This window comes from Papilio xuthus, unplaced genomic scaffold (assembly GCF_000836235.2).
Source record: "Papilio xuthus unplaced genomic scaffold, Pxut_1.1 DF825946.1, whole genome shotgun sequence".
Classification (NCBI taxonomy): Eukaryota; Metazoa; Arthropoda; class Insecta; order Lepidoptera; family Papilionidae; genus Papilio; species Papilio xuthus.
The window spans coordinates 2282446-2293987 of NW_013532703.1; the positions used below are offsets into that span (position 1 = coordinate 2282446).

At 35.6% G+C, this 11542-nt stretch overlaps 3 protein-coding genes and 1 non-coding gene across 5 annotated transcripts in view; 1 reads left to right on the plus strand and 3 right to left on the minus strand.

Moving 5' to 3' along the window:
- LOC106124982 (4-coumarate--CoA ligase 1-like) overlaps positions 1 to 3160 on the minus strand; it is a 4014-nt gene extending 854 nt beyond the window's left edge. Inside the window, exons 1-7 of the mRNA XM_013322046.1 lie at positions 2852 to 3160; positions 2522 to 2729; positions 1905 to 2241; positions 1647 to 1809; positions 1253 to 1392; positions 584 to 722; positions 71 to 292 (exon numbers count right to left, since the gene is read on the minus strand). Of these exons, the coding sequence (XP_013177500.1) occupies positions 71 to 292; positions 584 to 722; positions 1253 to 1392; positions 1647 to 1809; positions 1905 to 2241; positions 2522 to 2729; positions 2852 to 2968 (1326 nt within the window). The 5' untranslated portion in view covers positions 2969 to 3160. The remainder of the gene's footprint in view (positions 1 to 70; positions 293 to 583; positions 723 to 1252; positions 1393 to 1646; positions 1810 to 1904; positions 2242 to 2521; positions 2730 to 2851) is intronic.
- Positions 3161 to 4905: 1745 nt separating this feature from the next.
- Positions 4906 to 8465, minus strand: LOC106124983 (4-coumarate--CoA ligase 1-like). The gene is made up of 9 exons (XM_013322047.1): positions 8283 to 8465; positions 8004 to 8211; positions 7535 to 7871; positions 7236 to 7398; positions 6968 to 7107; positions 6391 to 6529; positions 5763 to 5984; positions 5305 to 5475; positions 4906 to 5041 (listed from the first exon to the last, which is right to left on the minus strand). The coding sequence occupies exons 1-9, from the start codon at positions 8397 to 8399 to the stop codon at positions 4925 to 4927; spliced, it is 1614 nt and encodes a 537-aa protein (XP_013177501.1). The 5' UTR covers positions 8400 to 8465; the 3' UTR covers positions 4906 to 4924.
- Positions 8466 to 10725: 2260 nt separating this feature from the next.
- Positions 10726 to 10840, plus strand: TRNAL-CAA (transfer RNA leucine (anticodon CAA)). The gene is made up of 2 exons: positions 10726 to 10763; positions 10796 to 10840. It is a non-coding gene; the product is annotated as a tRNA-Leu (tRNA).
- Positions 10841 to 11172: 332 nt separating this feature from the next.
- Positions 11173 to 11542, minus strand: part of Cul1 (cullin 1) — a 19881-nt gene continuing 19511 nt past the window's right edge. For both annotated transcript variants that reach the window (XM_013321520.1, XM_013321521.1), the window contains exon 21: positions 11173 to 11341. In XM_013321520.1, the coding sequence (XP_013176974.1) occupies positions 11261 to 11341 (81 nt within the window). In that variant the 3' untranslated portion in view covers positions 11173 to 11260. The remainder of the gene's footprint in view (positions 11342 to 11542) is intronic.

Here is an 11542-nt window from a genome sequence, read left to right on the forward strand (position 1 = left end):
TCAAATAAAAATGAAACGGTCTACTACGTCTTCATACATTTACTTGTATTCAAATAAAAAAAATCTTTACCTGATAACCTTTGTATTTTATTAATTCTTTCAATCTGTCCACAATAAACAAATATTTTTCATCATCATAGTATCCGATGTCACCAGTTTTCAAAAAGCCCTCATCATCAAAATCTTCACTTTTGTCTCTTCCTATGTAACCTTTCATTGCGGACGGGCTTTTAAAACAGATTTCTCCGGATTCATAAGGACCTAAAGGTTTCCTTGTTTCTACATCTACAATCTATAACAAGAAATAATGTTTACTTTTATCAATTACAATATTCATTTTGGTCCACCTCCGAAACATGATTACAAGAACATAATACCATATTTTTATCTATTAAAACGATAAAACAGCCAAGTTTTTTTAAGCTGTTTCAGCAGTGTCACTGATATGTCAAGTTCGTCATCACAATTTTTTTTTGGTATCTTTTATTTTTATTAGTTAATTTGTGGGCCCGTTAAAGACCACATTTGGCTTATTGACCAAAGTGGTCTGTGAACTGATCCTTAGCGTCTTTTAGACACTTACCTTCACAATTGTATTATAATTAATCTTGCCAACACTCCCAGGTTTGCATTTTTGTCTATTGACATACGATGATAGTGATATTAAAAGCGTAGCTTCAGTCATTCCGTAACCTTGGTATACATCTATTAAGTTTTTAAACCTGCAAGTTTTTCTTTATAAACTCAAATTGCGGAGAATTTAAATTACTTGAATATATCACCATATATCAGTGGCGTCGGTGGCTCAAGGGCTCACTTGATTTGTAATCTGGAGGTCCTTGGTTTGAATCCCGCCATGTATCAATGTGTTTTTCAATTTCCGATTTACATAAGAACATTAATCCTATGTTTTACGGTGAAGGAGAACATCGTGATGCAACCTGCACATATCTGAGAAGAAATTCAAAGATATGTGTGAAGTCAACACGCACAGGGCCAGCGTGGTTGACTATGGCCTAATCACTTAGGGTAGACTCCGAGCCCCTTAGTGAAATAAAGATATTTAAAAACTTATATTGGAAAAACCAGATGTTATAAAAACACAAATGAAAATTAAAACAAAGAAAAACGTCTCTTTGAAGGTTAAAAATTAAACAAATGCACTCTGTAAAAGTGAGAAAAAGGTAACTTTTTCTAACAATAATAGAACAAAACCAGTACTATTTGTGTTCGTAACATTTTAAATAATTACTTTGATCTCACAGCTTGGATAGTATCATGTTGAAGAACTGCAGCTCCGCACACAATAACTTCAACAGAACTCACGTCATATGTAAAAGATGTTTTACACATTCCCAATATAACAGATGGTACCAAAAGTAATTTCTTTATCTGAAAAATAATAGTAAATTATAACTAAAAAGGTTCAAAATCTATCAAACAATATTGGCTGGTATGGTTGATGTCGTCTGTTAAATCCTATCACTTAAAGATGATTGAATTATGATCGCAGTAATGATTTATTTCTAACAATCTCAGAGAAATAAAAGAAACACAAGACAAAGGAAGACAATAGTTGGAAATAAAATCATAGCTCCCATACTGAACCATACAAAAATGTGACAAAATACATTTAGTTACTATACCTTATATTTTTCGATTGATCTCAAATAAAAATCTAATTCGAATTTCGGCATAAATATAATTTCAGATCCTGTATACATATACAAAAGCATCGCTATAACACCCATGCTGTGATACCACGGAGTTATTTGCAGAACATTTAAATTCGGATCACACATATCTGGCCTGAAAAATTATAAATATTTTTTTTTAAATTGAAGTAATTGAACAAAATAATGAATACGAAACACAACACATACGTACAAGAAGCAAATACTTACATTGTACATGTAGCGATAATATTTAAATGACTAAGCATCACACCTTTCGGCAGTCCAGTAGTGCCTGAGGAGTACATTATAAAAGCAGTGTCGGCAACTCCATCTACTTCCACTGCAAGGAAGTCTTCTATGTTTACATTCTCTTTGATCATCGAACCATCAGAAACTATTGCCAAGTCTTTGTAATATAATGCACCTTTGGGTCTCTCTTCGTCAAAGAATATTATCTCTTTTATGCATTCCACAGATTTGAAAACTGCCTCGTGCATTTGGTAAGTTTGTTTAGAACAAAACAAGTAGCCTGGCTTCGATATATTTAACACGTGTTTGAGTTCGTCTAAAAAATAAAAAATAGCACAAACAGAGTACATAAATTAGAAATGACAAATTGAGGATAAGGTAATTTTTTAGTTACTATAAAGCCATAGTTAGAAGTTTTAGAAGACTTTTTGGTAAAGTACTGACTGGAGAAAAGGTCTCATATGTTAATCGACAGAGTAGCTGTAATAAAAAACAATGTCCAAGCAGACAAGGGCTTCATAACATCACGAGATATTGCAGAACTAAAACAAGTAAATCTACATACTTCTTCAACTATAAACTCATATGAGATTTACCTTTAATATATGCAGTACTAATTGGTGTTATAACTGCGCCAGTACTGGCTATTCCAAGAACAGTCGGCCAATTCTCCAAACGACTCTCGGAGCATACCCCAACCACGTCTCCTTTCTTCACTCCAAGACGCACCAGAGACACGGCGAGGTTCATGGCAGCTTGCACCATTTCATTGTACGTTATCTGCTCTTCGGTTTCGGCATTCATCTGTGATATTACATAAAGCAGGTCTTTCATGGTACGTATTGAAATTAGCACAGATAGTCTAGTAAACTCCGCGCGGACGAAGACGCGAACTAAAGCTAGTTTTAAAATAATCATGATCTCACCATTGCAACTTTATCTCCATGTTTCTTGAATCCTTTTACCAAAAAATTTCCTAAATTTATTCTCACTGGCATCATGCTGTCGTCCGGTCCATAGAGACAATTTGCTTGCTTCAACATTTTGCACGTCTTGACAGTGAGCGCGAATAACTCGAATTGTACAATGGCCAAAGAATCTAATAAGGTCTATAAATAAAAGCTTTTATAATTCAAATGTTTTTTTCCTTTTAATGCATAAATGCAAACGAATTTAAAGTTTATTGGACCAAGGAGGTTGTTCCGTTCTACTGCACCGTCATTCGCTGTGGAGCCGCGCGAAGAGCCCCTTTCAGCGCTCGCCCGCAGCACCGCGCGCTCTTCAACACCCATCATACTAGCCTTACTTTTTGTCTGTCTCTTTAACATTATACGTGTTCAATTACAAGAACCACCTTAATTGTACACGCTTCACATATGGTCCTTCAAGCCGGATCTTCAGTTCGGGCCCCGGTAGTATGTGCTTATGGAACAGGATCTTTGTATAATCTACACTATTAAGAGATGTTTAAGACGACAAACTGCTGATTAGAAAATTGAACAATGCATTTTTCCTAGGAACATTCTAACAAAACCCATAATAAATAAATTATTTTTATATGAATGCCAATTCAGGTTAAGCTATCCATATCTAGCTATCATAATCTATAAATATCCGCTGGATATGTTTTAATTTTTTTTATTCAATAAATGTTTTTAATATCTGCGAAATTTATGCTTAACAGTTTTTTATCGTAATATAAATGGTGTTTTTTTTTTGTACAGCGATCAATAGCATTAAACTTTTTACATATCTGATAGGTGAGTAATGCTTTGATTTGTATAGTCAGATGTATCTAAGTGTATACTAAATATAAATAAAATTGCAATAAATTAACCCCCTCTAACAAGATTAAAAAAGTTTAACAAGGTTTTTGTTGGACTAGTTCTTTAAAGTACAATCCTGTGAGTTTTATTAATGTTTTGGATCGCATCGTTTTTGTCGTTACAATTTGCTTTGTCTTGAGGAAATGCAGGCGGCACGAATCGACGCAGCGCTGTTTATAATCAAAGCAAACTAAAATCCATTGCGTGCGGTACGTTTGGCGCGGGTCAAAGAACGCGTACCATTAGTGTTATCAAATATATATCTGGTCCAAGGTCATTGACGCGCTGTTAGGTACCCTCTCCGCAATACCCCGTTACACCTAGAGTTTTGTTTTGGGCATTTACTCGCGCAATATTAAGAGCCGCCAAGATATCAGAAAACTTTTATACATTATTTTTTGCGGACTTTTGCTATAATAGCGTCTCATTCATCGAGCTAAATGTTTGTCGCAATATAGATATTATATGAGATAAAAAAAAAAGCATTGTGATGTAACCTGCACATATCTGTGAAGAAATTCAAAGATATATGTGAAGTCTACCCGCACTTGGCCAGCGTGGTTGACTATAGCCTAGTCACCCTTAACTTAGAGTAGGCCCCGAGCCACTCATTGGGGACGTATAGTGTACTGATGATGATAAGAACTGGGAAACGAATTATCAATTATATTTCAATATTTTTATTTTTTTTACAATTATTAATAACTACTTACATTAGCGAAAATAATTTAAGTGCAACTGAACATCAAGTAAACAAACAAAGCATTCACCGTGGGTTTCTGAGACAAAAATCTCTGTTTAAAACTTGTCATATCTGTTTTGCCAACGATGAAAGATAGTGATGACGAAAATGTTTTATACAGAAATTTTGATGTCAGAAACCTACGGTAACAAATATTTATTTTGCCTTGAAGTTTTGTTTATACTATAACAAAAGCTCTAGCTACTACTATAAAAGAACAAAACATACATTGAAAATAATAATTTTAAAATATTCCTAACATGAAATAACATAAAACAATACTATCACTAACTTTGCTAACTTAAGGATGAATTTCCACTATCTGCACACATTTACAAAAACATCTCCCAAATGAAAAATTAACCACAAAAACATGTTTTTGTGGTTAATTTTTGCGCAAACAATTTAAGTTATGCTTAAGTTATATTTATTTATTGTAAATTAATTGCTAATTCTCTGAGATGTTTTCTCAGTATTTTACCGCTTGCAGTTTTAGATATTTCCTTCACGAAATGTACTCCACCTCTTAAATGTTTGGGATTTGATAACTGGAACAAGAAAATACAAATATTAATAAACATTAAATACAACAGACTTTAACCTAGAAATCTTTCTCTTTAGTACTATTAATCCATTCTATTGCCACTGATATCCATAATGACGAGTATAATGATGAGACATTCGGATTGTATTATTCTCGTGATGATTAGAAGGTAACAGTTTGGCTTACTGATTTACTTAATAAACTGCTGCCATTAAAATTATTTCTTATTTAAAGGAATTTGTATCGTATATTTCTTAATATACTAACTCTTTCAGCAACAAATTGCTGCAGTTCTACTGCGGTAGGGTTGGCACCAGGCTGCGGCACCACGAAGGCGACAGGCAGCTCGCCGGCTTCAGGATGCGGCAGCCCTACCACGCCTACGTCACGCACTCCTTCGTGCTGCAGCAGAACTGCTTCAATCTCCGCTGGAGGTACCTACAGTTAAAAATATAGTTCTTCTATTTGCCATTCCATACCAATTGGCGCGTTCATACATGCAGGGTTGGTTTCGGGTCTTTTTAATAACGCCATTCTTGTGTATTTTAATCAATCTGGATGATATAAATCCTTGGGACGGCCCCGGTCAAGTATTGAACGAAGGTTGAATTTATATGTTTTTTGTAGAAACAATCAGATGTTTAAATGGCTATTAACTGAATTAACAAACTGATACGCAGTTATATTAACAAGATGTAGAAATGTTTTATAATAAAAATATTTACCTGATAAGCTTTGTATTTAATTAATTCCTTTAATCGATCGGCAATAAACAAATACTTCTCTTCATCATAGTACCCGACGTCGCCAGTTCTATAGAAGCCATCTTTGTCTAAGCAACAATTTTTATCCAATCCAATGTAATCTTTTAAAATTAAAGGACTTTTAACGCACACTTCGCCGTTTTGATGCGGACCAAGAGGCTCTCCGGTGACTACGTCTGCTATCTACGACAAATAATGTCATTAGTAGCTTACTATTTGAAATGCGAAAGTTTGGATATTTGTTAGAAGATAACTCCAAGATGGTTTAATGGATCTCGATGTTTCGTAAAGATGTAGAACACAGTTGGAAAGAACGCATAGGCTTCTAAGAGTCGTTCCTAATTAAAAGCTAGTACACAATTGTACCCTACTGATTTGGCAATACAGATATCTTATATATAAAATTCTCGTGTCACAATTTTCGTTCCCATACTCCTCCGAAACGGCTTGACCAATTCTCATGAAATTTTGTGAGCATATTGAGTAGGTCTGACAATCGGCCAACATCTATTTTTAATCCCGCGCGTACAGAGTCGCGGGCGACAGCTAGTTTAATTATAGATAATTAAGACTTATGTCTACTAAGTACCTTTATCAACGTGTTGGGTACAACTTTACCGACGCTGCCGAGCTTACATGTGCCATCTGTGAAGAGAGTGTCCACGGTGACATGAAATGTACTCTCTGTCATACCATACCCTTGACAAATACCTTTTAGATTTTTAAATCTGTGAAATACAAAAAAAACTTTTAATGTGGTTGGATGGTTCCCGCGCATTCACCGCCTTGATGTCGCAGCTGTCGGCTCATGGCTTCAATGCCCCGCGAGCCGTCGTCGTCAACTAATCTCGGAGCCTAGCCAAATTATAGGCGATTACGTCAAATTCGCTTGCCCAGTGCAATTGCATTGCCTACCTTCAATCGACGGAAGAGAGGTTGCACAGAAAGGATGTTTCCCCTTTCCTAAGCGTCAACTTCTCCGTCAAATCCTCTACCCCTTCCCATTCTTAAAGATAATAAAAGGGGGAAGGGAAAGAGGACTAAAATTAGGCCTCCAAGACGCACACTGATCAAACGAAGCATGGAATTACTTCCACTTTACTTTCTTCTGTGTGGTCATGGTATTGCACCAGACTAGTCAGTCCTTTCGTGCAACTGATACTAACTTTTCGTGAATAGCTGCATTTATTTCCTTCCTAAGTGAAGCGCCTGCGCTTACAATCGCCACGACTGAGCTGAGGTTGTACTGTAAGGACGTCTTGATAAGAGCCATCAACACTGGCGGCACCAACACTAGCAAGTTCACCTGGAATGTAACACTGAGTACTTTAAATTCGTATATTTCGCTTGCTTCAACAAGGATATTCCCGATGAGTCGTCGCGCGAGTCTTCGAATAGTAAAATGTCGTAGAGGAACCTATTTATGTATTTTACCTTATATTTTTCGATGGTCTTCAAATATAAGTCAGTCTCGTACTTTGGTAAAAAGACATGTTTGCAGCCATGACTCAGATATATAAACGTGCTCATTAATCCCATAGCATGGTACCAGGGTGTTATGTTCAACACGATATGTGTTGGATCTAGTAAACACGATCTGTAAATTATAAAATGTGTCGATAAATTATTTCAACTTGAAATTCCACTGCTCAAATACTTGTATTCAAATATATAATTGTCTCTGTTTAATCAAAGATAATGAAAGAGATGAAAATACATGCATCCATACTTACAAGTTAAACACAACCAGGGCACTTAGATGCGTTTGCATAACTCCTTTAGGTAATCCCGTCGTTCCTGATGAATACATCAGGAAAGCTGTATCAATCTGACCTTGTACATCAACTACTTCAAATTCTTCATAATTTACATTTTCTTTCAACATCGAATTAGGTGTTATAGTCGCCAAGTCTTCGTACAGTAATGTACCCTCTACTCTCTCGTCACCGAAAAGTATAATCTTTTCAATGTAAACTAATGATTTGAATATAGCTTCATGATTATCGTATGCTTGTTTTGAACAAAAAAGAAATTTCGGCTTTGATATATTCATAACATGTCGCAGTTCGTCTGTAACAGAATACAACTGAATGACAACCTCATTAGTCAATATAGGTTCAGCAGTTAGGCTCCAGCTCACATTCTTGGATGTCGAACAAAATAGACAGTAAGCCGGCGGCCAATCCTGTCACCATAACTTACCTTTTACATATCGAATGCTTAAAGGTGTCATCACACCTCCAGCGCAGACAGCTCCGACGACCACAGACCATGTCTCCAACCTATTCTCTGAACATATACCAACTGTCTCACCTTTCTTCAAGCCAAGTTGTGAGAGACAAACAGAAATATTCATAGACGCTTGCAGTATGTCATTGTACGTGAGTGTCGTGTCAGTAGCGCCATTGACCTAAGAAGTAATAGACATGTCATGAAAATTTTTGTAAAAACAATTACATAAATATATATTTTTGTACGCACCAATGCAGCCTTGTCTCCATACTTCTTAAATGTCTTGATAAAGAAGTCCCCCAAATGTAATTTTGAGGGGACAAAATTCTCATCTGGATTAAACAAATACTTTGAGTTGCGAAGCATATTTCTTACGTTTTACGTGAGTTGTAGGACAGAGAGGATTTTATGTCTACAGTACTACTGGTAGTAATCGCACAACAGTTACATTGTTATATTTTATAATAAATTCTTATTTTCAACAAAACAAACTAGCTAAGGTTTGTTATTAAGCGGCCTGTAAACGATAATTTTTTTGTCAAACTTTACAGCTGATGTACAAACTCAACTGGTTTCAACCAGAGTGCCTTTTCTTGTATTCGGTCAACATTTTATATGTTTTACAAGATTTATATTACATTTTCAGCTATAGCCTCTAACCATAGTGAGGCAACCAGGAGAGAGCCGCGGATAACACCGCGACGTGTAGGTTAATCATCAACAACTTTTACATGTTTGTCATTTTATATCATGCCGCTTTGTTTGACTTCCGTCATATTCCCATGTTTGATCTACCTGAAGGGAATCAAATTTGTTAAAGTTTGTTCGTGTACAGTGCGCTTTATTACTGTTTATAAAACTAACCTCGAATATATTTTTTTAATAACAAACCATAAAACAAAAAAATTATAGCTTGTTCCATCGCGTAGTTTAATATTAATTAATCTATTAAATACTAGCGGTGGCCTGCGACTTCATCTTTCGCACACTTATAAATTATCGTCCAAACAAAGTCCTGCCAAAATTGGTACAGCCGTTCCGGATAGTACTCGGATCAAGCGCCGATTTGTGTACAGACAGACAGACCATACTCCCCACTCGGATCTGCCATAACCACGATTTCATTCTGTGATCAATCTTATCTGTCGTGCCTTGGAACGTGGCCAGAATAAAATATGACACACAGATAAGGAAAACTGACCGCCAACCTCCGCTAGTCCGAGAGCCATCTCCAAAACAATTTACAAACATGTGAACAGTAATAGTCTTTGAAAACTGAAATGATAAAGTCTACCGCAGTAAATCTTTATATATATAATTCTTCTGTGAGTGTGTATGTCACTGAACTTCTCTCAAACGACTGGACCGATTTTGAAGAAATTTTTTGTGTGTGTTCAAGGGGATCTGGGAATGGTTTAGATTCACAATTTTGTCCGCTGGACAATGTTTTTTAATTAATTTTTAATTTATTAGTAGTTGTTGATTTTGGAATGTTTTACATTGGATCCGACAGACGGCGCTACCATCATTAATTCAAATTAAAGACGTGTAGACAGGACAACGTCTGTCGGGTCCGCTAGTCTTATATATAAAATTCTTGTGTCACAATTTTCGTTCCCATACTCCTAAGAAACGGCTTGACCGATTCTCATGAAATTTTGTGACCATATTGAGTAGGTCTGAGAGTTGGCCAACATCTATTTTTAATCCCGCGCGGACGGAGTCGCGGGCGACAGCTAGTTTTATCTAAAGAAATCTCTATTGTTTATTCAAAAAATGCGTCAAATGTATTGAATCTCGATTCCTGAACACGTATAACGCATACCTAATTCAACATTTTGAATAACTCGTATCTATTACATGTTGTTTTTTTATTTTTAAATGCTCGTTATCACTATTTATTTTATTAATATATTAACAGTTGCCTGCGACTTCGTCAGCGCGGAATAAAAAGAATCTTAATACGTAGCCTCTGAGTTCTTCCAAACTATATTCTACATCCGTGCAAAATTTCATATAGTTCCGTTGAGTCATTCCGGAGATATCTTCAAACAAACAACCATACATGCATCTAATCTTTCGCATTTATATATTAGTATGATTGTCTTATATTTATAAATGATAATAATTGTGTTAAACCTTGATTTTTATTTTATTACAAAAAATCGTTCCACTATTTTGTTTTACAATAAAGACGTTTCGAGTATATTTCCATGCGTGTGTCCGTAAAATTATAAGCGTTAAGCGTCAGTTATTTACCGACATATCAACAAAATTTTTATAAAACAAATTCGCTATTCGTGACCTCTGCTTTCAATGTTTTTCTAAGCAAACAAAAGAATTAAAATAAACAATTCACCACCATGTTGCTTTTTAATTTTTATTGTTTTTTGTGTTATTCGTCATTGTCATTATTATAATCAAAGTAAAGTATACAGCGAATTTCTGAACATTTTAAATGTTTCAGCCGTTTAGAGTACATAATTCTGACAAATAATGAACTCGTGTGCTTAGCACAGATGTTTTTACTAATGGTCGGGACATCAAGAAGGGAATTTACTAATTATATGAAAAAAAATCACATGTATACGCCAGTTTTTTTATATTTATTTACTTATACTAATTATTTTGTATTTCCTAATACTACACTGTTATGCTATATTATTGAATAATTTCACCACTTAAATCACATGTCAGGATGGCCGAGCGGTCTAAGGCGCCAGACTCAAGGTTACCTTGCCCATTGCACTGGGCTGCGGGCGTTCTGGTCCTCTCTGAGGGCGTGGGTTCGAATCCCACTTCTGACAAATTATTTTGTATCCCATTTTTTTACATTTCGGGAACAACTTATTGAAAACCTGTTTGAATCTACTTTTTGTACAAAATGTGTTACAAATTATATTTTTGTCACTTCAGCTTTAAGTGGAAAGAAACCTCGCGTCTTAACTCGAGAATACAGTCAAATATGTTGTAGGTGACCAATTTACCGCCACACATAGAACCTAGTCTAAAATAATAGGGGGGCATTAGTTATATGGAAAATATACAAGGATAATTACCTCCGTTAATGAACAATTAACGTGTTCGTACATCATTTAGTATATGGGAAATGAATATGAAATAAAAGTGATAATCATAATACTGTTTATATTTATTTATTAACATATAGTTGTGTGTGTGGGGGCGAGACGCGGGGCGGGGGGCGGGGGGCGGGGCGGACACACACATCACGCCAAGTAGCTGTACGTGTCCTTCTCGCCCTCAGTACGCTCCAGATATTCCTTCTCGATTAATATGTCGATACATTTCTGTCAACAGGCAACACATTAAGAATTACATACGTACATATCATCAAAAATCAATATTATTTTCACTATTGTAAAGAATAAACATAAAACACTTAATTTGGTTTAATGGTAATTTAAACAATCCCTTACTGATGATTTCAGTATACAAGTCCGAGGGCAATTTTTTTTCTGTAACTGCAACACCGCCAACGAAGGTGACTG

Coding starts and splice junctions, on each gene's coding strand:
- LOC106124983 (XM_013322047.1), bottom strand. CDS start 8,399: ATGCTTCGCAACTCAAAGTATTTGTTTAATCCAGATGAGAATTTTGTC. Junction 8,212..8,282: donor ATGGAGACAAGGCTGCATTG/GTGCGTACAAAA, acceptor ATTACTTCTTAG/GTCAATGGCGCTACTGACAC. Junction 7,108..7,235: donor AGACCATCGAAAAATATAAG/GTAAAATACATA, acceptor GTTACATTCCAG/GTGAACTTGCTAGTGTTGGT.